Source organism: Aedes albopictus, chromosome 2 (assembly GCF_035046485.1).
Source record: "Aedes albopictus strain Foshan chromosome 2, AalbF5, whole genome shotgun sequence".
In the NCBI taxonomy this organism is placed as follows: Eukaryota; Metazoa; Arthropoda; class Insecta; order Diptera; family Culicidae; genus Aedes; species Aedes albopictus.
In genome coordinates this window covers 441,643,653-441,670,359 of record NC_085137.1, presented here as the reverse complement: position 1 = coordinate 441,670,359, position 26,707 = coordinate 441,643,653, and the positions used below count along the sequence as shown (strand labels likewise).

Below are 26,707 nucleotides of genomic sequence, written 5' to 3'. Positions count from 1 at the left end.
ATCTGGGGAAAATCGTGGGTGGAATCCCGGGAGGAATTCTTAGAGGAACTTCTAAGAGTAATGCATGAGGGAATTCCAGGAGGAAACTCTGGAGGAACCATGGGAAAAATTCATGGAGGATTGCATGTGAGAATCCCCGGAGGAATCCCGAGAGTAATTCATGGAAGAATTCTGGGAGGGTTTCCTAAAATTTGTGATTACTGATGATTGGTCAGATATTTGAACGTGGGTACTTGCATCTTAAGTGTCGTTAAAATGAATCGGTGAAGCTCCGATTTTTATTTAAAAAGATAAAATAATCAATTTAGCTTACATGTCAAACTTATCACAAATTGTTTGTTTCTGTCCTGTAATTTTCGGCAGCGTTGTAGATTACATTCAAAATTTCGGCTTCGACTCTATCGGCAATATGATCTGGAAACTTCGACAACTTGCATGCCACTAACTTGCCGAATGTCGCATGCTTTTCATCGGCATTGGAAGAGTTCGCCATGAACTTGTCCAATAGTGACGACATTTTGTCGTCGATTTCGTCGCCCTTTCTTTTCCTTGAGGTTGGTGTTCGCGAAGGTGTGCCTTGAGAGTCCAGCTCAAGGTGTTCCTCGACCATATCGTGGAATTCAGTGTGCTCGCTTGTGCTTGGCCCGTCGTAATTTGCCGTAGTCCTGAAAATCATAAAGCACATTGTTAATGTTTGAAGGGCATTTGAGTTAACTGAGTTAAGGATGATCAGAGATATTAAATGTTTCTACATTTTTCCCGCATTTTATACGAGGTTCCCGATTATTTTTTGTAGAAATATAAACATTTTCTAATATTTAAGGTAAATGTCACGGCTACCATTGAAAAATGCCAATGATATTCAGGTTCAGCTTCTTAAATGAGCTGGAGGTGATTGAATTTAGATATAACGAAATGAAATTTTCAGCACTGAATATAAAACACGCATATAGTGGTTTCTGCTTTTAGTAGTGTTGCGTGTACGTACACGCTGCATTACACGAACACCACTTAAGTTATTGGTTGAAAATAGTAAACAAAGATCAGCTGTTCCCAGCAAAATCAAATGGGCATTTTTTCAACCAGTAGATTTGCATTAGTGTTCGTGACACCACGCTGCGAAACCACTATAGCCCCCTTTATCAAATGGCAAATTAACAATGCTAATACAAATTATTTCATTTCGAGATTACAGGCCCAAATAGCCGTAGCGATATGCGCGAATATATTCAGCAATCTACAATATATGACAAATATCCTTTATCCCAAGTGTCATTTATGCCAAACAGCATTATGCCAAACGTCCTTATGGAGCATATGGAATCGATTGAAGACACTATATGCTAAGACACGAAATCTGCTGATTTTTGTTGCTGATGACGGTTTCAGCATCATGACCATGATGCTGTCGAGCAATGCCTTTAAAGTGCGTTTGACAGGTCTTCTGCTCGATTGGAATGACATTAAAAGTAAATTTGGAATTTCAATTGGAACAATTCGTGTCTTTGCTAGTATCTTTAGAATCAATGCTATACTCAGCATTGCTACACCAAAAATTTTACCATCACCCAGAAAAACGATAAAAAAAGAGTAAACCAAGAATTAAATAATTTGACATTTCTAGATTGAGTTTAAATAAGGGCGAAGGTAACATGAGAGAGTTCTCTTCATCGACTCTCTCTTTTTCAAATTAAAGTGACAAGATGCAAGTATGGTTGAACTTTTTGGTCATAAATCGCTAGGTTGCGATGCAATCTAGCGTTTAAGTGTAAAAAAGTTCGATTGAATTCGCATCTTGTCACTTTAATTTGCAGAAGAGAGAGTCGATGAAGAGAACTCTCTCATGTTACTTTCGCCCTTATTTAAACTCAATCTAGAATTTTAGGGATAAAGAAAATTACACGGATCGCATTTGCTTCGTTCCTTAAGTTATATATTTAAGAGTACTTAAAAGTGCCATTTTTTTCAATATGCAAAATTAATCAATTGCATAATGAAGATCTACAAGAGTCTGCCAGCAAACATTTTTGCAAAGAAATCTAGAGAAATCTCTGGCAGACTCGGTGGTATTGTGGGTTTATGTTTTCATAAACGATGATTTTGACCACAATTTGTCAAACATCATTATGTGTAACACCCTCTGCATCTGCTTGATTCTGACTTAAATTCAAACTAATGCTCTCCCAGGCGTCCAAAATTTTGCCATTACCCTATGTATTTCACTTTTTTGCCTGTGGTTAATGGGTTCATGTTATCTATTTTGAATGTAGAAACCGTTTGTCGATCAAATCATGAAATAAAGAGCACTTACTTCCTTTTAGCAACGTGTTCTTTTAAGAATGCCATGTGCTCCATAAACTCCCAATTATCGCCTTCGTCGATTGCCTCTGCGCCTGATCGATGACATAGATCTGCAATTTTCAATTCCTTGACGAACCGATCCCTTAATGATCTCCAACGCGTTGTTAAAGATTTAACTATAAAATAAAATATAAATATTAGTGTACAAACAGATTCAATAATCTTATAATCTTACCGTCCATGTTGAGCTCTGATCCAAGCTCTGCCCAAAGTTTGTTCCGCGTATTGTTATTTTTGTAAGCTCGCATGGTTTTGTCAAAAAGAACTTTGTGTTCTTTAACAAAAGCAATTATGCGTTCGTTAATGCTACTGATTTCCTCTTCCTGTAAAGACAAGCATATATATCATATGCAAAGATTAGCATGGTTTTCACAAATAGTTGTACATATTTGCCTAAATGACGAATATTTAACCCTTTTGAAAGATACATCATGGTTTATTGTTTGGCTCTGTTAGTGTTTATCGAATTTTTATATACCGAAAATTTTAACTCAAAATTGGCCTTAAACCTTCCCTTTAAGGATTTCATCTCATCGCACATTCCTCCGGAAATTTCTCCTGGAATCATTAGCGTGCGCAGGAATCTTGCTTGGGGGGGGATGGTGCAAGATATGATCATAGTGCAAAATAGAATCATGGTGTTACACGAAATATGAATTCCCAAGAAGGGGTTTCAACATGCTGTGGTGATAACATCGCCAATAGGTATTGGGATTCTAGAGAAGGGTCCGGATGATTTCAAGGCAATGCGGAAAATAATTCCTATCATTAATATTTACTTAAATATATAAATGTCATTGTAAAAGAATTTTAATGCTGGACAATTGTCGATGCTAGATTTGAAGATGATTTCATAAACTAAGAAGGAATTCCTAGATATAAAGTTTCTATCGGAATACTTGTTACAATCTATAGAGATACTTCCACAAATTCTTCCAGGTTTCCTTAGGGGATTCCTTAAGGGACTCCTCCACGGATTCGTTCATGAATTCCTCCAAGATTTCCTCCAGGCATTCCTCCACGGGTTCCTCCAAAAAATCCTCAAGAAAATTTTCCCGGAATCCATCCAGGGATTTCTACAGGAATTTCTCCATGAATTTCTTCGGGAATTCCTCCTTCAGGAAATCATCCATGAATTCCTCTAAGAATTAGTTAAGAAATTCATCCAAAAATCCCCCAGAAATGCCTTTAGCAATTCTTCCAGAAGTTCCTTCAGACATTCCTCCAGGAAATTTCTCCAGAAATTCCTCAGCAATTTCTGAAACAAAAACCTCCAGTAATTTCTTTAGAACTTCCTTCGAGAATTCCTCCAAGAGTTTCTACCCCTGTGCACGCTAGTGCCTGGAATATTTCCAAAGGATGCTCCAGTGATTGTTCCAGTGCTTTTTTCGAGCAATTTATTTTCAGGGATTCCCAAGAGAAATTTCACCTTAAATCCTTTTAGGTATTTCTGCAGGTATTCCTTCAGATTTTTTTTCAGGGATTTTTCCATATATTTCTTCGAGAATTCCGCGAGAGATTGTTCCGATAATTACATCTGGAATTATTCGAAGTATTTCCGGGGTGATTTCATCCAGGAATTCTACAGAAAATCCTATAGGAGTTCATCCAATGATTCCTTCAATAATTCGTTCAGAAATTACTGCACATATAAATTCCTACAGAATTTTTTTCAAGAATTCGTTTAGAAAGCTCTCCTTGGATTTCCTAAGAAATTCCTCATGGGATTGCTTCCGGGATTCTTCCAGGGGTTTCTTCAGGTATTTTTCCAAGACTTCCTCCAGAGATTCCCTCGAAAATTCATTCAAAGATTCCGTCAGGAATTCCTTCAGGGATTCACTCGGCAAATTTTTCTGAGATTTTTTTAGGAATAACTCAAGGGATTATTAAAAAAAATCTCCAAGGTTTCTTGGGATTCCTAGTGGACTTCCTTCTGGAAGTCATTCAGGAATTCTTGCAGGAATTCATCCGGGAATTCCTACAGAAATTGTTAAGGAATTTCTTTAGACATACCTCTTTGAGATTGCTTCCGGGATTCTTGCTGGGGTTTCTTTAAAAATTCCTTCAGAAAAATTGCTACTAGGATTCCTCCAGGATTTCCCCCGAACTCTTCTTAGGATTTCTTCAGGATTTTTCCAGGAACTCCGTCTGCGATTTTTTCAGTAATTCTTCCTGAGAATTCCTCAAAAAATCCTCCTAGGATTCCTCAAGGGGTTACTCTTAGAATATCTGCAGGAATTTCATTGGGAAGTTTAAAAATTCATCCAGAGATTCTTGCAGGGATTCTTGCAGGAATTCCTTTAAATATTCCTCCAGGAATGCCTCTAGGAATATTTCTAAACAATTGACCAAAAATCCTCTAGAGATTCCTCCGGAAACTCCTCTAGATATTCCTGCGGGAATTCCTCCAGGAACTTCCTCCTGGAATTTCTCCAAGGGTTCCTCCAGAAATTGCTCCAGGGCCTCCTCCAGGCATTTTTTCACAGATTCCTATAAGAATTACTCAAGGGAACCCTCTAGGGATTTTTCAAAGGATTCCTCTAGGACTCCCTCTACGGATTTCTGCTAGGATTTTTTCAGGGATTCCTTCACGATTTTTCCAAGAATTTCTTCTCCAGGCATTGCTTCAGGGATTTTTTCAGGAATTTTTACAGTAATCCTCCTGCCCAAATAACATTGTTAAGTCAAATCTTGAGTCAAATAGTCTAGAAGAGATTTTTAAAACCATCATAAAACTAAAATAAAAGGTATAAGGTTTTATGACGGTTCTTAAAACTTATTGGTCATCAAAACGTTACTTGGGCTGGAATTTATCTAGGAATTCCTAAAAGGATTCTTCCAGAGGTTCCTCTAATAATTGCTATTAGAAATTTCTCCAGGAATTTCTACAGTAATCCCTTCAAGAATTTATTCAGGTATTCTTTCAAGGATTCCTCAAGGAATTCTACTAGGAAATCCTCCAAGAGTTCCACAAGAGATTTCTTCAAGAAAATTCAGGAAATCCTCCAGATATTCTTACAAAAATTCCTCTAGGGATTCCTCCAGAAATTGCTCTAGGGGTAATTCAAGGAATCTCTTTCATGAAACTGCAGGGAATCATCCCAGAATTCCACTAGGAAATCCTACAAGGATTCCACCTGGAATTCCTCCTAGGATTTCTCCAGGGTTCCTTCCTGAATTCCTTCAAAGTTTTCTCCAGGGATTCCTGAAGGTAATGTCCAGGGAATCCTACAGGAATTTATCTAATGATTCCCCTAGGAATCGCTCCAGGTATTCCTATAGGGGTTCCTCCAGGAATTCCGCAACGAATACAACCAAAAATTCCTTTAGGAATTGCATCACAAATTCATTCAAAAATTCCTTCACGGACTTCTCAAGAAATTCATCAAGGGATGCTTCCAAGGCTTTCGCTTGGTATTCTTCATGAAACTCCTTCAGGAATTCATCTACTAATTCCCCCAAAGCTTCTTCCATAAATTTTTCCCGTAACAACTCGAAGGAATTCTCTAGAGATTCCTCCAAGGATTCCTCCAGAACTCCCTAATGAATTCCTCCACGAAATCCTCCAGATTTTTTTTCCAGGAATTCCATCAGTCATTCCTCAAGGAATTCCTCCAGGAATTCCTACAGGGATTTCTTTCAGGAAATACTCAAGGAATTCCTCCAGAAATTGCTTTAGGATTTTTTTTTGTTCCAGAAAATCCTCCAGCAAATACTTCCGGTATTCCTTCAGGAATTACTCCAGGAATTCCTACATGAATTCTTTTAGAAACTACTCTAGGTATTCCTCCAGATATTTGTTCAAGAAATTTTTGAAAAAATTCCTGGAAGTATTCTTGAAGGAATTCTTGGAGAAATTCTTGAAAAAAAAATTTCAAGGAATTCCTGGAGAAATTCCTAGATAGATTTTTGGTGGAATTATTGAAAGAAGTCTTGGAGGTATTGCTAAAGAAATTCTTGGAAGGGAATTCTTTAACGGATTGTTGTAGGAATTCTTGGTGGATGTCTTCCTGGAGGAATTTCTGGAGGTTTTCCTGAAGGAATCCTTGCAGGGATTCCTGGAGGATTCCTGTAGGCATTTCGGAAGAAATTTTTGAAGGATTTCCTGGAAAAAATCCTAAATTTTTCTGCACCGAAGCACCATCTTGGCGCCATTACACGAAGTGGATCTCTGCGCCATCCTTATATCTACAGTATTGTGAAATCTTTGAATAGTGTGAACTCAATAGATTTTTAGTAATAAGTAAATGAACTAAGTATAAGTGTAATAAATTAAGCAGAAGACAATAAATTAGTGTGTGTGACAGTGTTTTCCTGAATACGATACTACTGAATTAGTGAAGGAAGATCAACCACAGCTCAATCGTTCTGGGAATATTCTTCGGACTACATTTTGACCGTTACTGCTCGCTGTGCTCTCGACATAAAATCCTAAATCCTAAATCCTAAAGGAATAGAAAAATCTCTAGAGGGAATCTTGGAAGAATTTTTGACAGAATTCTTGGAGAAATTCCTGGAAGAATTTTCGAAGAATTTTTAAGAAATTCCTGGAGGAATTATTGGAGGAACTACCGTCTACCCTCGTTGGTTTGACCCCATCTAATCTGAACACTTTTTAATTTGACCCCCGCTAATCTGCACATCGTTCAAACTTAAAGTGGTTCAAACGTCATTCTGCCCATGGAACGGGGTGAAACGGAAGGCAGAATCAAAACAAAACAGCAAAAAGGGTTACCAGAAGTGCGTTTTGCAATGCCCACAGGGTTACTAAAAGTTCAAACTAAAAAATGAACACCGTTGGTTTGCATGAGGTGTCGTTCAAACCAACGGGGGTAGACGGTATAAGCAGATTTTTTTTAAGGAATGCCTGGACGGATGCTTTAATGTATTCTTAGCGAAAGTCTTGTAGGAATTCCTAAAGAAATTCTTGGAGTAATTCCTAGAGTAATTACTGAAGTTATTTTCTAGAATTTCCTCCTACGCATAGCTGTGGGAGAAATTTTTTGGATGAATTTTCAACCTTCCTTCTGCATTAAGAAAAAGTAACACATTTGGCATTAAGGGGTCAAAAATGGCCAATAACTTTGACACGCTCCCAAAAATGCATTTTTGATCCGATTTCAATTCTCTAAGGCTTAAATGAAAGATATGAGTTCCAAGAATCAGATCGTGACTAATTCGTGGCCATTCCGGGACTTGGGCTCCTGTAACCGGTTCCGGAAGGTGCCCACAGGGGACATATACAGATTTTAGTGCAGAGGCTCGTTTCGACGATTCGAATACCGTGGTTTTTCATCTAGAATCTGAAAGGCAGCGAATTCCTTCAAAGATCCCTCATGAGATTTTCCAGGAATTCTCCAAGAACTTCTCTAAAACTTCTAAAGAGATTCCCCAATGAATTCCTCCAAGGATTCCTTCAGGGATTCCTCCAGGAATTCCTTCAAGGATTGCACTAGGAATTCCTTCAAGGACTCCTCCAGGAATTCCTTCAGGGATTCCTCCAGAAATTTCTTCAAATATACTTCCAGGAATTTCTTCAAGGATTTCTCCAGGAATTCATTCAAGAATTCTTCCACGAATTTCTTCAAGGATTTCTTCAGGAATTCCTTCGAGCATTCATCCAGGAATTCCTTCAAGGATTCCTCCAGGAATTCCTTCAAGGGTTCTTCCAGGAATTCCTTCAAGGATTCCTTCAAGAATTCCTTCAAGAATTCCTCCAGAAATTCCTTCAAGTATTCCACTAGGAATTCTTTCAAGGACTCCTCCAGGAATTCCTTCAAACACACTTCCAGGAATTTCTTTAAGGATTTCTCCAGGAATTTCTTCGAGTATTCCTTCAAGAATTCCTTCGAGCATTCCTCCAGGAATTCCTTCAAAGAATCGTCCTGGAATTCCTTCAAGGATTTCTCCAGGAATTTCTTCAAGGATTTCTCCAGGAAATTCCTTCAGGATTCCTTCAGGAATTCCTTCGAGCATTTCTCCAGGAATTCTTTCAAAGATTCCTCAGGAAATTCCTCCAAGGATTCCTCCAGGAGTTCCATATATGAGATAAGGATTTTTGAGCTAGAAGGGCCATTTTATTTTTCTATGGCACGCAGATTTTCTCACAAATTTTGTATGGGATACAGATTTTTATAAAGAGTGATACAGATTTTCCAAAAAATCATCTGGCATCCCTGCTCCAGGGATTCCTTCAAGGATTTCTCCAGAAAATTCCTCCAAAGATTCTTCCAGGAATTTCTTCAAGGATTCCTCCAGGAATTCCTTCAAGGATTCCTCCAAGAATTTCTTCAAAAATTCCACAGGGAATTCTTTCAAGGATTCCTCTAAGAATTCCATCAAGCATTCCTCCAGGAATTCCTTCAGGGATTTTTCCAGGAATACTATAAAGGATCCCCCCAGGAATTCCTTCAAGGATTCCTCCAGAAAATCCCTCCAAGGATTCCTCCAGGAATTCCTTCAAGGATTCATCCAGGAATTCCTTCAAAGATTTCCCCAGGGATTCCATCAGAAATTCCTCGAGTAATTCCTCCAGGAATTCCTTTATGTATTCTTTCAGAGTCCTAAAAAATCGTCTAAGGATTTCTACAGCTGTTTCTCCAGAGATTCCTCCAGGAATTGCTCCATGAATTCCTCTAGAGGTTCATCCAAAAATTCCTTCAAAGATTTCCAGAAGAAATAGCTGGAGTAATCCTTGAAGGAATTTCTGGAGGCATCCCTGGAGGTATTCCTGAATGAGTCTCTGGAGGAATTTCTGGAGGAGTTCCTATAGGAATTCCTGGAGGATTTCTTAGTGAATTTCCTGAAGGAATCCTCACCGTAATACCTGAAAGAATCCCTAGAGGATTTCCTGGAGGAATCTCTGGCGGAATTCTTCAAGAAATTCTTGGAGGACTTCCTGCAGGAATTCTTGGAGGAATTCGTTAAGGAATACCTAAAGAATTCTTTGGAGAAATTCCTGGAGAAATTGCTAGAGCAACCCTGAAGGAATCCTTGGAGGAACATCTGAAAAAAAATCCCGAGGAAAGCCGTGAAGGAATTCCTCGACAAATCCCTGAACGAATTCTTGGAGGATACCCTGAAAAAATGTCTGTAAGTATTCTTGGAGGAATCCGTTGAGGAATTTTTGAATGAATCTTTGGAGGAATTCCTAGAGGAAACCCTGGAGGATTTCTTGGAGGAATATCTGGAGGAATTCCTGGAGGAATCCTTGGTTGAATCTATGGAGGATTTCCCAATGGCATTCTTGGAAGCATTCCTGAAGGAATCCTTGGAGGAATTCCTGGAGGAATCCCTGGAGGAATTCATAGAGATATCCGTGGAGAAATTGCTGGAGGAATCCCTGGAAAATATCTGTGAGAATTCCTGCAGGTACCTTTGGAGGAATCCCTGGAGGAGAACCTGGAAGAATTCCTGGAGGTATCCCTGGAAGAATTTTTGGTGAAATCTCTGAAGGAATCCCTGGAGGAAATCTTGGAGGAATTTGTGAAGGTATTTCTGAAGGAATCCTTGGAAAAATTCCTGGATGAATCTCTGGGGGAATTCCTGGAGGAATCTTTGCCAAAACGTCTTGAAGAATTCCTGGAAGAGTCCCTGGAGAAATTCCGAGAGGAATCCCTGGAGGAATTACTGGAGGAATCCCTGGAACAATATCATGAGGGTATCTTTGGAGGATTTCCTGGAGAAATCCCTGGAGGAATTCCTGGCGGTATCCCTGGAAGAATCCCTGGAAAAATTACTGGAGGAATATCTGGAGAAATTCCTGAAGGAATCCCTGGATGATTTCTTGGAGGAATCACTTGAAATTCCCGGAGAAATTCTTAAAGGGATTCTTGGAAATTTTTAAAGGGATTCCCTGGAGGATTTCTGGAAGGTACTCTGGAGAAGTTCCTGGAAGAATTCTTGGAGGAATTCATGAAGGAATCCTTCGAATAATTCCTGGTGAAATCCCTGGAGGAATTTTTGGAGGAATCTCTGCAGGAATCCTTAAAGGAATCCCTAAAGAAATTCTTAAAGGAATTCGTAAAGAAATTCCTGAAGGAATCCTCGAAGAAATTCCTCGAGGTATCTCTGGAGGAACTTCTGGAAGAATTCCTGAAGAAATCCCTGGACGAATTTCTGGAAAAATCCTTGAAGGAATTTATGGAGGAATTTATGGAGGAATTTATGGAGGAATCCCTGAAAGAATGTCTGTGAAAATACCTGGGGGTATCTTTGGAGGAACTCCTGGAGGAATCACTGGAGCAATTCCTGTAGGAATTCCTGGAGGTATCCCTGGAAGAATTCCTTTGGGATTCCCTGGAGGAGTATTAGGAGGAATCTCTGCTGGAATTCCTGAAGGAATCCCTGGAGGAATGTCTGAAGGAATCCTTGGAGAAATTCCTGGAGGATTCCCAGAACACAAACGATGATAGATCCAGTAGGTCTTAAGAAAATGAATTCCTGAGTAGTTTGGATGACCTAGATAACCCGATTCGTATACCATGAATTTTCTAGGGGTGCTTTGAGGCTTTTTTAGTATCGTAGACTAATAGCTTTGGGATGGAAACCTCGACAGACTATTATGGGTAGTGATACATTACATGTCAAGGATCCTTCAAAACTATTGATGATTAGCAAAACGATTAAATTTGAGCGAAAACATGTACAATTTATTAAATAAATACAAAAAGAAGCCCCTTGACTTTAACCCTTCTTCGACATTTTGACCCAAACCGTACACTACGCCAGCGAGGGTATAATCACAAACTCATTTTGTGATAAAATGTTTCAAAACAACGAAGATATTGCATTTTTACCAAAATAAAATTGTCCCGGGTGTAAATCTTGACAAAAATCCTAGTGAATTTCCTGGAGGAATCCATGGAGGAATTCCAGGAAGAGTTCCGGGAGAAATTCCTTCAGGTTTTTTTTGCAGGAATCCGTGGAGGAATTCTGGTTTCTGGCAGACATCATTCGTTGAGGTTTTTTTTCCAGAATTAATTTCAGGAGAAGTCTCTGGATGAATTTCTGGAGCGTTTACTGAAGGGGTTTGTGGAGGAATTATTTGAGAAATTTCTGGTGAAATATATGATTCATCCTGGAGAAATTTCTGAAGGAATTCTGGAGAAATTTTTCGAGGATTTTCTAAAGAAATTCACTAAAGAATCCCTAAAGGAATTCCCGAAGAAATTCCTGGAAAACCCCTGGAGAAATTCCTGAAGGAATACGTGGAGGATTTTTGAGGAATATCTGAAAAAATCATTGATCAATCCCTGGAAGAATTCCTGAAGAAATTTTTGGGAGAAATTCTTAGAGGAATTGCTGGAGTAATTCTTGGAAGAGCTCCGGGAGAAATTTCTTAAGAATTTTCTGGAGAAATCCGAGGAGAAAATCCTCGAGGAATCCCTGCAGAAATTCCTGGAGGTATTTCAGAAGAAATTTCTGAAGGAATTTTTGGAAGAATTAATGGAGCAATTCCTGGAGGAATTCACGAAGAAATTCTTTGAGAAATTCTGAATAAATATTCTGGGTTTCCTGGAGGAATTCCTGGAAAACTTCCTGGAAGAATTCATGGAGGAATTTCTGAAGAAATTCCTGGCGAAATTCTTGGAAGAACCCATTAAGGAATTCCTGGAAGAGTTCCGGGAAACATTCCTTTAAAATTCTCTGGAGGAATTTTGGCAGAAATTCCTAGAGAATTTTCTGGAGGAATTCCTGGATTTCAGAATGAAGAAGTTCATGGATAAATCCCTGGAGGAAATCCTGAAAACACCCTTGAGAATTTCTTGGAGGAGTTCCTGGAGGAATTTTTCGAGGAACTCCTAGAAGAGTTCCGGGAGAAATTCCTTTAGGACTTTCTGCAGGAATCCTGGAGGAATCCCTGGAGAAAATATTGGAGGAATTCTGACAGACATTCCTTGAGAATATTTCATAGAAGATATTTTAGGAGGAGTCTCTGGAGGAATTCCTGGAGTATTTACTGAAGGAATTAGTTGAGAAATTTCTGGAGAAATATGAGCCTTCCTGGAGAAATTTCTGAAAGAACACCTCGAGAAATTTCTGAAGGAAAGCCTGGAGAAATTTTTCGACCAATTTCTGAAGAAATTCATTAATGAATCGCTAAAGGAATTTCCGAAGAAATTCCTGGAATAAATCCAGGAGAAATTCCTGGAGGAATCCGTGGAGGATTCCCTGTAGGAATTTTTCGCGGAGTTTCTAGAGGAATTTTTAGAGAAAGAGTTCCGGGAGACATTTCTTTCGAAATTTCTGGAGGAGTTCTAGCTGAAATTCTTAGAGGATTTTCATAAGGAATTCATGGAGGAATTTCTGGAATTCTTTCTCGAGAATTGTCTGAAACAATTCCTGTAAAAAATCCTGAAGAAATTCCTTGGGAGTTTCCTGGACGAATTTCTGGAATTCTTTCTCGAGAAATGTCCGATACAATTCCTGGAAGAATTCCTGAAGAAATTTCCTGGAGCAATTTCAGGATGAATTCCTGGAAAATTTCAGTGAGAAATTCCTTTAGGATTTGTTGGAAGAATCCGTGGAGCAATTCCTGAGGGAAATATTCGAGGGATTCTGGCAGACATTCCTACAGGAGCAGAAATATCAGGAGGAATTCCTGGAGAACATTTTAGAGGTATATCTGTAGGAATTCCTGGAGTATTCACTGAAAGAATTCCTGGAGGTACTATTTGAGGAATTTCTGGATAAATATATGAGGATTCCTGGACAAAATCTGGGAAGAGTTCCGGGAGATTTTTTTTTAATTTTCCGGAGAAATCCGTGGAGAAATTAGTAGAGGATTTTCTGGAGGAATATTCAGAGGAATTCCTGGAGTAATTACTGGAAGAGCTCCGGGAGAAATTTCTTAAGGATTTTCTGGATAAATCCAAGGAGGAAATCCTGGAGAAAATCCTGCAGAATTTCTGGAAGAACTTCTGTAGAAATTCCTGGAGGTATTTCAGAAGGAATTTCTGAACGAATATTTGGAATTCTCAAAGCATACTTTGAGATACTTTGAGATATTTTTAGGGAAATATTCTGGGCTTCCTGGAGGAATTTCTGAATACATTTCTGGCGAAATTCCTGGAAGACTCAATGGAGGAACTCTTGGAAGAGTTGCGGAAGACATTCCTTTAGAAATCTTTGGAGGAATTCTGGCAGAAAATCCTAAAGGATTTCTGGAGGAATTCCTGGAGGTAATTCTGAAGGAATTTTAGGAGAACATTATGGAGAAATTCCTGGAAGAATTTCTGGAGCAATTTTTCAAGAAATTCATGGATAAATCCATGGAGGATTTCCTGAAGAAATTCCTTCAGAATTTTCTGGAGGAATTTCTCGAGGAATTCCTGGAAGAGTTCTGGGAGAAATTCCCTTAGGATTTTCTAGAGGAATCAGTAGAACAATTTGTGGAGGAAATATTAGAGGAATTCTTACAGAGATTCCTAGAGGATTTTTCCTAGAAGAAATTTCAGGTGGAATTCCTGGAGATTACTAGAGATTTTTCAGGAGGAATTTTTTGATGAATTTTTGGAGAAATTTACGAGGCTTCCTGGATAAATTTCTGGAAGAATGTTTGAACAAACTCCTCGAGGACTTTCTGAAGGAATACTTGAAGAATTTATTAAGGAATTTCTAAAGAAATTCATTAATGAATCCCTAAAGAAATTCCTGAGAAAATTCCTGGAAAAAATCCTGGAGAAATTCCTGGAAGAATCCATGAAGAATTCCCTGGAAGAATTCCTGGAGGAATTCTTAGAGGATTTTCTGGAGGAATTTTTGAAGGAATTTCTGGGATTTCTGAAGAAATTCATGGATAAATCGCTGGGGGAATTCTTAAAGAAATTCCTTGATAATTTCCTGGAGCAATCTATGGAGTAATCCTTGGAAGAATTTCTCGAGGAATTCCTGGAAGAGTTCCGGGAAAAAATCCTCTAGGATTTGCTGGAGGAATCCGTGGATCAATTCCTGGAGGAATTCTGGCAGAAATTTTAGGAGCAATTCTTGGACTATTACTGGAGAAGTTCCTGGAGGAAATATTTGAGGAATTTCTGGAGAAAGAAATTTGTGGAGAAATGTCTGAAGCAATTCCTTGAAACATTTCTGAAATCATTCCTAGAGGAATTTCTGGAGGAATTTTTTGACGATTTTCTGAAGAAATTCATTAATGAATCCCTGGAGGAATTCCTGAAAAAATCCTGGAGAAATTCCTGGAAGAGTTTCGGGAGAAATCTCTTTAGGAATTTCTTGAGGAATCCGTTGCGTGCTAAGATCGAAATAAGTGTAGAATTAGCATTTCAGGGCAAACATGTCTAAAGGTCCTATCTGCAGAAGAGAGGCTCTCTTTGGTTTCCCTCTCTTTCGTTAATATCTCAGCTATTTATTTGTATTATGATTGCCTGATTTAAGTTAAAATACACGTTTTTTTTTTTGTTTTTATTTTTGAGATTTTCAGCCCTAGGCAAAATACACGTTAATACAAACAGCTTTTGAATTTAGTGCTCGAGTCGAAATATTACCATGAGTAGAGGTCATCGGGACCGTACTCTGCATGCTTGAAAATAGTTTTAAACAAAATGAGCTGTTAATAAATTAATATAAATGGGTTAATATGTTTTATGCAATTCAGTGTCATAATTTACATTTTATATAATCCATTTTGGTACCATAATGGCCATTTTTTCCGAACTGGCTCATTATGCAACTGAAATGAGTTGCATAATGAAAAATAGTTGTATAATGTTCATAATGCAACTCATTTGAGTTGCATTATGAACATTATGCAACTCAAATGGGTTGCATTATGAAAAAAATCATTGCATAAAATTTTGTATGGAACTCGTTGCAAAACTCGGTTTTTTCAACACTCTTCGTATTTATCCAACTCGGCAAGCCTCGTTGGATAAATGTATACGACTCGTGCTGAAAAAATCAACTTTTTGCAACTCGTTACATGAATAACTATATATGTGAAAATGGTTTATAATTATGTGTCCGGAACTAATGTTCCACGAGAAATGGATAAATAGATCCAGTACAATTCCCTTCCGGAACAATTGGTGTTGGGCCATGAGGAACAATCTACTATAACTATCGAAGGCTGATCAAGGTCCCTGCTGGACAATGACAGTCTCGATAAAAGAACGACGATGTACGTTCAGCTTGAAAAGCTGAATTTTTCGGGTAAATCAAATTATTATTGCATAATAAAATAATAAGCCTATATTGCCGAAGGGCTAGGCATTCAATTATTCATCCATACCGCGGAAAGTGAGTGAATTCGATTCCTAGTTCGGTACTCGATAGGATAATCCCTAATCTGAAATAGCAAATTTTCCCGACTTAACTGGGAAAGTGATTATATAACGCTAAGCCGAGGAGCAGGTTTGGTTCTAGTAGTGTTTTACGCCAAGAAGAAAAAGAAGTACAATTTAAATGGTTTCAACAGCCATCTCGCGTTCAATATCATACAGGCGAAAATACGTGATTGATGAAGAAAAAGTAATCATTGTATTTTACGGCCAAGAGGACGTCATGCAAAAACTGTCCACAACTCCTCTGTCCAAAATCCCCTCCTCTATGTCAAACTTTTTGTATGAGAAATTTGATCAACCCGCTTCCCTCTAAAAGCGTGAAGTATTAATGGATGTTTCCCTAGAGGTGCACATTCAATTGTGACCATTTTCTGCCAATGCACCCACCGGAAATCGAACCTAGTTCTGCCAGTGTGGCCTTGTTGCCCGCTCCTTTACAGCTTCGAGTAGTATGTGAATTGTACTTACGTTATTTTCTGGGTTATTTTCCGTTGTATCCTCCATTGGAATGAACTGCAGGCTCCGTTGTTCACAAAATTACCTGTAATTGAAAGAAATAAACGAATACAAGATATAATCCACATAGTATTTAAGGATTTGTTGTGACCGAGAGTTGAGGCGAAAGAGGCTCAAATCTCCCGGAAAGTGGTGCATGTCATCGTCGAATCATCCGAATCATTTCTGGGAGGAATGCCAAACATCAAGGATGCAGTGTCACAACACCACACTCGGTTCAAAATCGAGCTTTTTGCTGGCGTTTAAGAATTCCCCCAGACAGCTAGCATTCGATTTAACACTTTAAACATCATAATCCTACTTACCATTCGCAATTCGGATCGGGAGCTGCTAAAAAAACTGTGCGGAAACGAGGAAAGTTTCAGCCCGCGGTGATTCTCGCTCTGAAAAATGAATCAAAACAAACACTTTTTCCGCAAAGTCAAGCGCAAGATTTGAAAAGTGTCAAATCATGCGGTCGACTTTGCGGCCGAGCTTGCGTTTAGTACAGTTTAGTACCAAGCCGCAAACTCAATCCGGATGCATTGTGCGTTGACGCATAAAATCGCGTGCATTTAAAATAGATGTCAAAAAACCGGATGCTTATACAAAAAATGAGTAGACCGCACTCATTTTTGAGCGTAGCCGTTTTAGCGTGTTCGGACGGAACACAAACAAACAGCTTTCTGCGTCTGCGTCTTGGTCGGAGCCGGAGTCAAGCAGAAAATGAAAGAAATTGATCAAATGTATCGGAAAAAAATATTTTAGTCCTCGTCAAATAGGTATAATATCCGTGTGAAATCAAGCGAAGTTTGAATCAACGCATATCCCAAAGATGACCACAATCAACGATCTTCCGAACGAGGTAAGATGCATCTTCTTCTCGGATGTTTGTAATCGTGTTTCTCACCATTCCTTGTCTTCAGATCCTGCTCATGATTTTCCAGAAGGTTAAGGCTAAGAAGCAATTAACCCGTACCTGTAAACGCTGGAATGAGCTGATTGTTAACTTTCTGTTTCTGAGTATCGATCTCTCTAGCGAGGAACGCATCCGGAAATTTATGGACATCACTTTTACCCGCAGCTACGGGCAGCTCGACATCTACGGGGTCATGTTGGTGCGGTCAGACTTTGACTGGACGGACAGTTCACGGCAGCTGGAAAATGCGCATGCTAAGCGAGTTCGCTATGAAAGTGATCCGTACGTGTTGTTGCGCAAGTGCCTGCAAGTGGTCCGTCAATATGAAGGGATCGTGGAGTATATGAGTTTGACCTTTGGGCCGATTATGGACAAAAGTTTGATGGGCTTCTTGCCCCGGAGCGATGGACCCAGCTTGTTGGAGTCTTTGGTGATCCGTTTTGAAAGTTGGGACAACATAAAATCGGAGGATTGGATCATTGATCGAATGGAGTTTATTTCCGAGGAGGGATTGAAGGAAATTTCCGAGATGCCAAACCTCAAACGTCTCGAGTATGATGACAACCGTTCAAAAGGAGATCGAACTGCCCGACGAAAGTTCTTTGACGCAATCGCCCGGAAGGCCAAAGCAATAACAGAGATATATTTGTCATGCAACTATTACGCTTGTTTTTCGGATTTCCGAATTATTCGTAGTTTTTCGACGCAGTTACAGGATTTATCTTGTACCGTGTATCCCATATTTGTGAAAGATTTCTTACAGCTTGCGTTTCCGGAAGTAAAATCTCTCTACCTAGACTTCAGACCCTGCACAACAATGCCAGACCCGGGCCGGTTCTTCGAAAACGCCAAATCACTTGTCGATTTGAACGTTGCCAATATCAATAGTGATGAGTTCTTCCGGCAAGGTGTCTATTGTAGCTCTGCTACCGTCGAGTGGTTGACCATTACTGGAAATCAACAAATACCCATGGACGGGCTGCAGGGCTTGATCGGTTTGAAAGAATTGAAACTGTATGGGTATGTTGGATCCGAAGTACAACATGCGGTGCCTCACTCTACGTCGTTGGAAAAGTTGGTAATTGAACGGTGCACCAGCGGCTTTTCCTTCTACGGCGTTTTGGCGGAAAGTGTTCCTCATATTACGGAACTTCACATCACCGAAGATGCGGCGTTGAATGATGAGTGCCTACGGGTAAGTTCTTCATTGTTATATATGTAGGTTAATTATGTTACTCTTCGATACATCAGTAGTTAGCTATAGTTTGGAAGGACATGTATGTTTGAAGAACTTGCAGATGATGCAGTGGATACCCTAAAATGTCCACGTAGAAATCTTACAAAGTCCATTGCAAAATTCGTTTAATTAAAATTCATTTAATCGTAAACACCAAAAGCTCTCCACTGTACTTTAGCCTTAATTATTATTGTTGCAGGTTATATGCACCACAATGCCTAACTTACGCCGGTTCAAGCTCAATCTAGACTTATTCTTGCGAGATCCGGTTACTGATAGGGGCTTGCATTACATCGGAAACCTCCGCCAACTGGAATACCTTTCTTTGGAATGCTTCGATGATGCAGATTTGATTATGGGGCGAAATGATTTGATTGGTTTTTGTTGGGCGCCATTGCTTTGGGCATCAGAAATCCACCTAAATGGCTTTCCTATGGTACATGTCTTTATTTAACTTTTCTTCTACATATTATCAATCCACAAAACCCGGAACTTGGTGCGAGCGAACTTCTATTTTTCTCCCTATCTATGCGTCGGACCTAACTTTTGGAAGTGGTGCGCTGTGTAGATCATCAGGTACGCTAAACAGCGCGCAATTAGATCCGGAGCATGGATTTGGAGGAAAACATCTAAGTTCGCTCGCACCAAATTCCGGGTTTTGACTAGACTGCTAATATTGATACTCATACATATATAATTGTACTTTTCAGATCAATGTGCAAAACGTGCTGGATTTTCTGTTGAATCCCAACTTGCAGAGCTTGTCCTTGGAGCAGTGCGGCAGGAATGTCAATATGATAGAAACTGTGAGGAAGATCAAGCAGCTGATGGCCGTTTCACGACCACTGCCACATCTTGAGATCGCCGATTTCTGGTAAGTAGGTGAATAAAAGCAACGAACGCCATTGCTGCCCCCAACGGACACCAAGAGCATAATGTCATTTCATACTATCTATATATTAGATGTCGAGCAGTATAGTTCAACTACATATATTCTTATGTCATGCGAATGGACAATTCAAAAAAATAACGTACATTTAAAACATAAGATTTTAACGAGTCACAGTAAAAATAGTTTTTTTTTATTTAGCTTATTGGTTTTGAAGAATGAAACAAGTATGTACAGGGAGAACGTTACTTTTATAATAAACTCAATATCGGTTACAAGATTGCTAAATACATTTATTGATAGTCAATCACAACGTATGTCTGTCTATTTCTATGAACATTTTTAAAGATGGGATCGTACTCAATCAACTACAGCTGGAAATCATCGAGATGTTTTGGGCGTCCCCCTTTCTCTGCGGGGTCGCTGTAGTGCGTCCGCTACCTGGGATGAAACCGGATCTTCGACTGGTTCGACAACCTCATTCGTTTACGCCTACCGTTGTTGCATTCCTTCCGCTGGTCTCACAACCCGAATAAAAAATAGAGTAGAAAAACCGAACGTTGTATTGTAACAGTACTATTTAGAACCATATTTTTTACAATAGACACCACTGTAAAAATAAAAATACAAAAACAATAAGATGTAATGTAGACACCATATATTTTTTTGCAAAACCATACATTATATTGTAACTGAATTGTTCTAAAAACTGATACGTGGATTTTAATATACCGTACATTGTATGGTACATGTATGGTTTCAAACAATAAAATGTACCGTAACTATATTGTTTTTAATTGTAATTTAACTACTGGTTATACATTTAATCAAATGGTTTTGGAATGGTTCTCTTTTGTTATCTTGCATTGTTTTACATAAACCATATAATGTTATATTATCTTGTCATTTTCCTCCTGTTAGTGGCATCTTAGGCTTACTAGCATTATAAGAATGCGCTTTGGGAATTCTCCAGAGCGTTTAGGATAACCCTTCATATATTGGATCACCCACGTCTAAGTCTGAGTAGTCTCTGATTGCATTAACAGTTGAAGGTGGTTGAAGCTTAGGCTCCCATGCCCCACCAGCCAGATAACCGGGTTTTGCAAACTAAGCATTATTTGTGGCAACACTTTCAGCACCATTACACTCTTTGCCCAGACGCCAAATATTAATTTGATCACTTTTGACAGATAAATTTTGGCAGGTTGTTTGGCTCTGTTTGTCCCTATTCGTTTTTCGAGAGTGGCAAATATTTTTGTTTGCCAGGTAGGGTAGGTAATCAAAAGTTGAACCAAATTACGGCTTTCCGAAGTAGCGCAAATTTTGAGTGATTTTTTTCCCACATGGAAATAATTTACTACGGCAAAATCGTATGTACATGAAAGCCACGGATATAAGCTTTCTGTTAAGTGGTAAAAAGTTTGTATTTGCACCGAATTTCATTGAAAAATTCAATTAGGTTCTTTAGGGGTATCCGGATTATTTCATAATCGGATTCTCCGCCCAAAAATCAATCGAAATTCAAACTTTCATAATTTTTGGAGTCTTTAAACTATTTTTAAAATGAATTTTAGGTTGTATGGGGAATTTTTTTTGTTCGGGTCGAACTGTCATTTTATCGATTGAACTGTCATTCTATCGACGAAAATTGAAACTCTTTTGTTAATTTTACCATCAAAACAAGGGTATTGGAATCTAATAAAATCACGTTTTACTCAGTAAAATGAGCTCTTTCGATTAGGCTATAGAAAATAGGAATATTTTTTTCACTAAACAACCCAATTATTTGTCAATAATGATTTTAATCTTAATTTGAACCATCGTAATCATAATTTGAACCAATTTTAATCTTCATTTGAACGGCAGCAGCTCGAGCATCTCCCACAACAGCCAATTTCGTGCTGAACAATAGAAAAACACATGGATCTGCTAATGCCCATAACTATTTTTCATTAGGCAGTAGAATTTCAACTAAGAATGTTCTAAACTCTTCAGGAACTTGGAAACTAAATTTGGAATTTTTCATCCCCCAAGAGTAAACAAAACAACCACTAGCGCAGTCTGCAGGCCAACACTGGAAGCTCGCCCCCGTTTTTTAGTTCAAATTTAGATTACAAATGGTTCAACTTAAGATAACATTCTCCAAGTAAGAATTACTTAAATTTGATAATTTTATGACAAATAATGCGGAATATTATTCGGATGGTCGATTCTACGATAAATAAGCTTTCATTTGACGTGTTCACATATTGCGTTTGATACAATGCATGAGCTGTACGAGTGCACCGAAAATGTGCTTTCTCTGGGGGGAAATGGGTGAAATCATAGTGATTTTTCAATTGCCGGTTTTCCGTGACAAAAACGCTTTTTTCAAGGCTTTTAAAGTCCATGTTATCAGGTTATATTACGGAAAGCTGTTTAACATCTTTTTCGGGACAATATTTGCCTAAAAAGTACGCCGTTTTCATGAATTTCGAAATGGTTCAAATTAAGTTAAATTAATTTAACTAGTTCAAAGTTTGATTTCTTATGGCTAGTTTCCACCTGGTAAGTACTGTGTAAAAAGATAGGACAAGTAATTGGGGACTACGAAGGTTGATGAGCCGGGAAACACTCTTTCTTCCTACGGGGTTTCTTATGGGAGTATGAGTGAAAAAAAAAGCAAAAAATCTTCCCTCCTTCACTTTCTCACAGAAAACCGCAAACAAAATCATCACCTTCGTAGTCCCCAATGGTCACGTAAAACTTTTGCAATCAAAATTACTTAAGCGTTCGCAGTTGATTAGTAATTTGCAGCCAAAAAGATTTGCCAACAGATGGCACTGTCATGCAATGCTGTCAGTCATGTTGTTAATTTTCCGTACGTAATAATATGTCGATGTATTATCACCGACGAACCGACGTGACAGCTAGAACAAACAAATTCAAATTTGTTGTCCCCGACGCCATGATGAAAAATTGCCGAACAGTATCGCCACCTCTATAACGGTTCGCGATGATTTGATAGCTTGACCCCAAACCCCCGTGTGTTGATATAGGAAAAGGTTCGCGTCTACGCTGATTTGACAGAAGCGTTCGCTCGCTTCGCTGGTCGACCGTTAAATTTAGGGGGGACACTTTTGAAACACCACTGTCACGTCGGTTCGTCGGTGGTATTATTCCGTGAGTTAAGCTAGTATGACACTCTTTGAACAATGCCAAATATTTAACCACTTTTGACAGTTAAATTTTGACCAAGGTGTACCTGGCAAACAAAAATATTTGTCACTCACGAAAAACGAATAGGGACAAACAGAGCCAAACAACCTGCCAAAATTTATCTGTCAAAAGTGGTCAAATATTTGGCGTCTGGGCAAAGAGTGTAATAGCACCCATCCCGGAAGAAGTTGCTGAAGGAAGGATTTTCTCTGCGAAATCCCAGAGAAAAACCTTCGTACGGAATGCCAGAAGATTCATCACAAAGAATCCTTCGTGAATCTTCATAAAATTTCCCGTGAAGCTTTGTCCCAGTATTTCTTCAACAACTCCATAAAGTAACCGCCAGAGTCCCAGAAGAATTCCTTCCAATCGTAGTCCGAAATTTCAATAACATTTCCTGAGGAAAAGAACGAAATTTCTCTAAGTCCAAATCGTAAACAACCTGGTGCCCTTTTCTTCACATCCTTCTTACAGCATCGTTTCGTTAAAATGCTGTCAGTTAAACAAATGCCAAAATTACTTACGGAAAAAGGTGAAATTTTACTTGAGCGCTCTACTTGGCAACAGGAAACTTAGCTTTACCCTACACCTTGGTCAAAATTTAACTGTCAAAAGTGGTCAAATATTTGGCATTTGTCAAAGTGTTTAATAGAACCCTTAGTGTTTCATTTTCGCCTAAGCTTAAACAAAGAAGATATGGAGACCGGAGGTATGATTTGAAAAACCGTCATATTAATGCTCATTTTGTAAGAAAAGAGGCCACACACTGAAGTTTTGCTATAGGTTGGTTGCATGGTAGAGGACAGCATCAGGCAGATGTTAAGTTCATAGGATCTCCAAAGAGAACCACTAGCAGTATACTGCCATATGAATAGGAAACCCTGCAAAGATGGGACTGTTATGCGAGTGGGGGCAGTATATTTCTCGAAGCAACCGCGTGATCAATAAAAAGACACTTTGTTGATGCCAATGAGTCTTGACATTTTGGACGGAAATGACTGCTTTTCAAGAAGACAACAATTCCGGACCAACAATTGAAAAGGCCTCATCAACATTTTGTAAACAAACATGTTTCTGTCGACTTGAGGCCTTTTGAACTCCACCCACACACCTCACCACCACTAACAGAAAGCGCAAACATCAAGCTTTCTGTTAATGGTGGTGAGATGCGTGGGTGGATCCCAGAAGGCCCTAAGTCGACAGAAACGTGTTTGTTTACGCAATGTTGTTGCGGCCTTTTCAATTGTTGGTCCGGAATTGACACACAAGTACACTTAACAGAAATTATGTTTAAAAACCACACTTTGTAATAAAGCAAAGAATGAGTAAATCCACAACGCTTGGAAAGAACCTAACAATTTACTTGGACATAACTTGAAATAGTTATTTTTGTAACGAGTTGCAGAAAGTTGTTTTTTTCAGCACGAGTCGTACATTTATCCAACGAGGCTTGCCGAGTTGGATAAAAACGAAGAGTGCTGAAAAAATCGAGTCTTGCAACGTGTTCCATACAAAATTTTATGTATTGATTTTTTCATTATACATATAACTCATTTGAGTTGCATAATATTCATAATGCAACCCAAATGAGTTGCATTATCAACATTATACAACTATTTTTCATTATGCAACTCATTCCAGTTTCATTGTTCGGGTAAAGAACCAATTTTTTGAGCAGCTCGTTTTTATTCGTGGCAGCTAAAACTGAAATTTATTGGTTTACGTTATGAAAATAATCAAACACAATTTCAACTACAATCTACTTACAATAAGTGGTTTACAAATTCCTCTTACACGCGAGCGAATCCAATCATCCTATTCTACCCCGCAACGATCAACAATTTTATTTCCTATTAGAGTTCAACGATAATTATTTTTATCACACTTCAGGCCAAACATTTCAATAGGTCCTATCTGCTTTTGAGAGGCTCTCTTTGTTCACTTTCTCTTTCAATTATTGCAATGTAATTGGACACTTTTCAACTACTTTTGCAGTACAAATCGAAAGACGGTTGTTTTGACCATCGTTCAATGCAAGGAGACAATCATAATACACATAAACAGCTGAGATATTGACGAAAGAGAGGGAAACCAAAGAGAGCCTCTCTTCTGCAGATAGGACCTTTAGACATGTTTGGCCTGACTTATCATTGTTTTAACTTATAAGTATACGTATACAATATATCAGAAGCCTACAATTCACTGAAACAACTCTATTTTTGAATTAATTTACAGCTTTTAGTAGATTAAACTTCTTCAAAACCGGACACATGATTTGTTTTGGTTCACCTCTCTTTCTATTCATCATACATGAGTTGGCAATAATAGTCGGTTGATGAACAGTAAAACACCGTGTCACCATCGTATTGGTGACCGTATTCTGCGGTGTGTTAACATGCATAATGAACCAGTTCGGAAAAATTGGCCATTATGATACCAAAATGGGTTATTATACTGAATTGCATAAAAGCAATTTTCCTACTTTCTACCGCAACCATCTGGGTCAGTTTGCAACAGTGTCACTTGAATGCCACCTCATTCGTGCACGTCTGGTAAACTGCTTCAAAAAAATTATGTTGTTCCCTATAGCGCTATTCAGCGACCTGCTAGTAACCTTTTGAAAAAGAAAAAAAGAAACATGTTCGCTAATAATCTAAAATTAGACCCAGTCTGTTTTTCTTCCATGAAATTTAGCACTTTTACTGGTTATAGCTATTTTTAGTCTCTCTCTCTCTATCTCTCTTTCTTCCTCTCTAAACCGTTTTACGTATATTCTTAAAAAGTACCACAAGTGTAGTGCTTATCCGCTTCATGCAAAATGGATCTTTATATTGCATGTATTGTAAGTATGGCTAGGTAGGTGAAGAGATAAAACCGGATTAACGTTAGTCGCGCAAACGTGATGCATATGCTGCATTATTGGTTTGATAGCGTGTATACATCATAGCAGCGGTGACGTATCCTCACGATGTTGTTTTGTCGCATGGGATATGACGTCACACTGTTTTGGGAGAGGCAATGTTGCGAGCACGGAAACAGCTGATTCAATTCGATGCGTAGTATGAACGCCGGAAGCGATTATTTGGTACTCTATATCCCCTCGTTCTTCTTTCCGACCTATGTCGTGATACTTTAATAATGATTCATGGCCATGAAGGAAAAAAATCGATGCTGTGTTTATATTTTCGAAAGCACTCTTGTTGCTAAGCGCTTGAGGCAAGTTAATGATTCATTCTCAAAAAAAAAATATTTATTTGACGTACGGCACATGTACTAGATAAATAACGACGAGATGAAAAGGATGGTTTTTCAGTACGAATTGGACATTATGACATGTATCAAAAATATCGAGTTTTGTAACGAGTTGTCTGTAAAAACCTATGCTATGATATTTTATAATACAATTGATTAAGTTGCAGGATGCACAACTGTAGGAATCGGCGATCGATGCGTTTCAACATCCGGCGTTTTTCAGCAAACGGCGGTAGCTTACTATCGCTAGAAGCAGGACGAGCGGATAAGTGAGATCAACGAGAGCGATATTATCATCACTATGTAGGATTACTGGACTACACCGGAAATCATCGGACTACTGCTTGTATTTCTCGGAATTATCCGAAGAAAAAAAACGACGAAGAGAAATCGCTCAGTAGGCCGTATGACTAAAGCTGGGTAATTTTTACTCTTTGCAGCAAATGTTTGTGAATCTTCACAGAGTTCTGAGCAAAGAGTATTTACTCAGTTTTATTCATAGAGCCTGATTGTCGTAGACACGCCCGTACGATACTATAAGCCTATAAGGGAAGGAATTGGATACCCCAATAATCTTTACATATGCGTAATCTTTACATATGCTAAAAGCGATGAAGCATGCATGATGAGAGGATGTTATCCCCTACATGTTTTGTACTTGTATCATCATACATTTTGTTGAACCAATCACATTTCGGGCCTTTCAATGCTTCGTCATGCAACATGATTCGCGTGTGAACCAGGGGACTGTTATGGTCTTCTTGTTTTCTTACCCAGCATTAAAACTATGCTGCTCTGTTATAAGATAGGTTGTCAGCTTGAGCCTCACGCTTGAGCCGCAGTTATGCTGGCTACAAAAACATTGCATTGGTGGGATAGGGATGCCAATTCCTTGGTGTGAACCACCAGGCAATGCAACATCGTCCGCCGGATTCGTGCCGGTGTGTGGATGGTATACTTCACGCGTCACGCGTATGCGCACCAGCAGCATTTCTCTTTCATCGCGAAGCTAGCTGGTGGTGATAGCCAGGAAATCGCGAAACCAGTCATCAGCTGAG

The 26,707-nt window shown here is 38.8% G+C and overlaps 2 protein-coding genes across 3 annotated transcripts; one reads left to right on the top strand and one right to left on the bottom strand.

The window, feature by feature from the left end:
- Positions 1-245: 245 nt before the first annotated feature.
- Positions 246-16,717, bottom strand: LOC115265330 (uncharacterized). The gene is made up of 5 exons (XM_062853745.1): positions 16,481-16,717; positions 16,128-16,200; positions 2,537-2,684; positions 2,312-2,477; positions 246-665 (listed from the first exon to the last, which is right to left on the bottom strand). The coding sequence occupies exons 2-5, from the start codon at positions 16,161-16,163 to the stop codon at positions 326-328; spliced, it is 690 nt and encodes a 229-aa protein (XP_062709729.1). The 5' UTR covers positions 16,164-16,200; positions 16,481-16,717; the 3' UTR covers positions 246-325.
- A 124-nt stretch (positions 16,718-16,841) lies between these two features.
- On the top strand, positions 16,842-19,831 carry LOC109397366 (uncharacterized). 2 transcript variants are annotated; one of them, XM_029869890.2, is made up of 4 exons: positions 16,842-17,019; positions 17,081-18,268; positions 18,510-18,746; positions 19,021-19,827. In XM_029869890.2, the coding sequence occupies exons 1-4, from the start codon at positions 16,990-16,992 to the stop codon at positions 19,186-19,188; spliced, it is 1,623 nt and encodes a 540-aa protein (XP_029725750.2). In that variant the 5' UTR covers positions 16,842-16,989; the 3' UTR covers positions 19,189-19,827. The 2 variants fall into 2 exon arrangements, with proteins under 2 accessions (XP_029725750.2, XP_029725751.2); XM_029869891.2 differs by lacking the exon at positions 18,510-18,746 and having other exon boundaries at positions 19,021-19,831.
- The last annotated feature ends 6,876 nt before the right edge of the window (positions 19,832-26,707 follow it).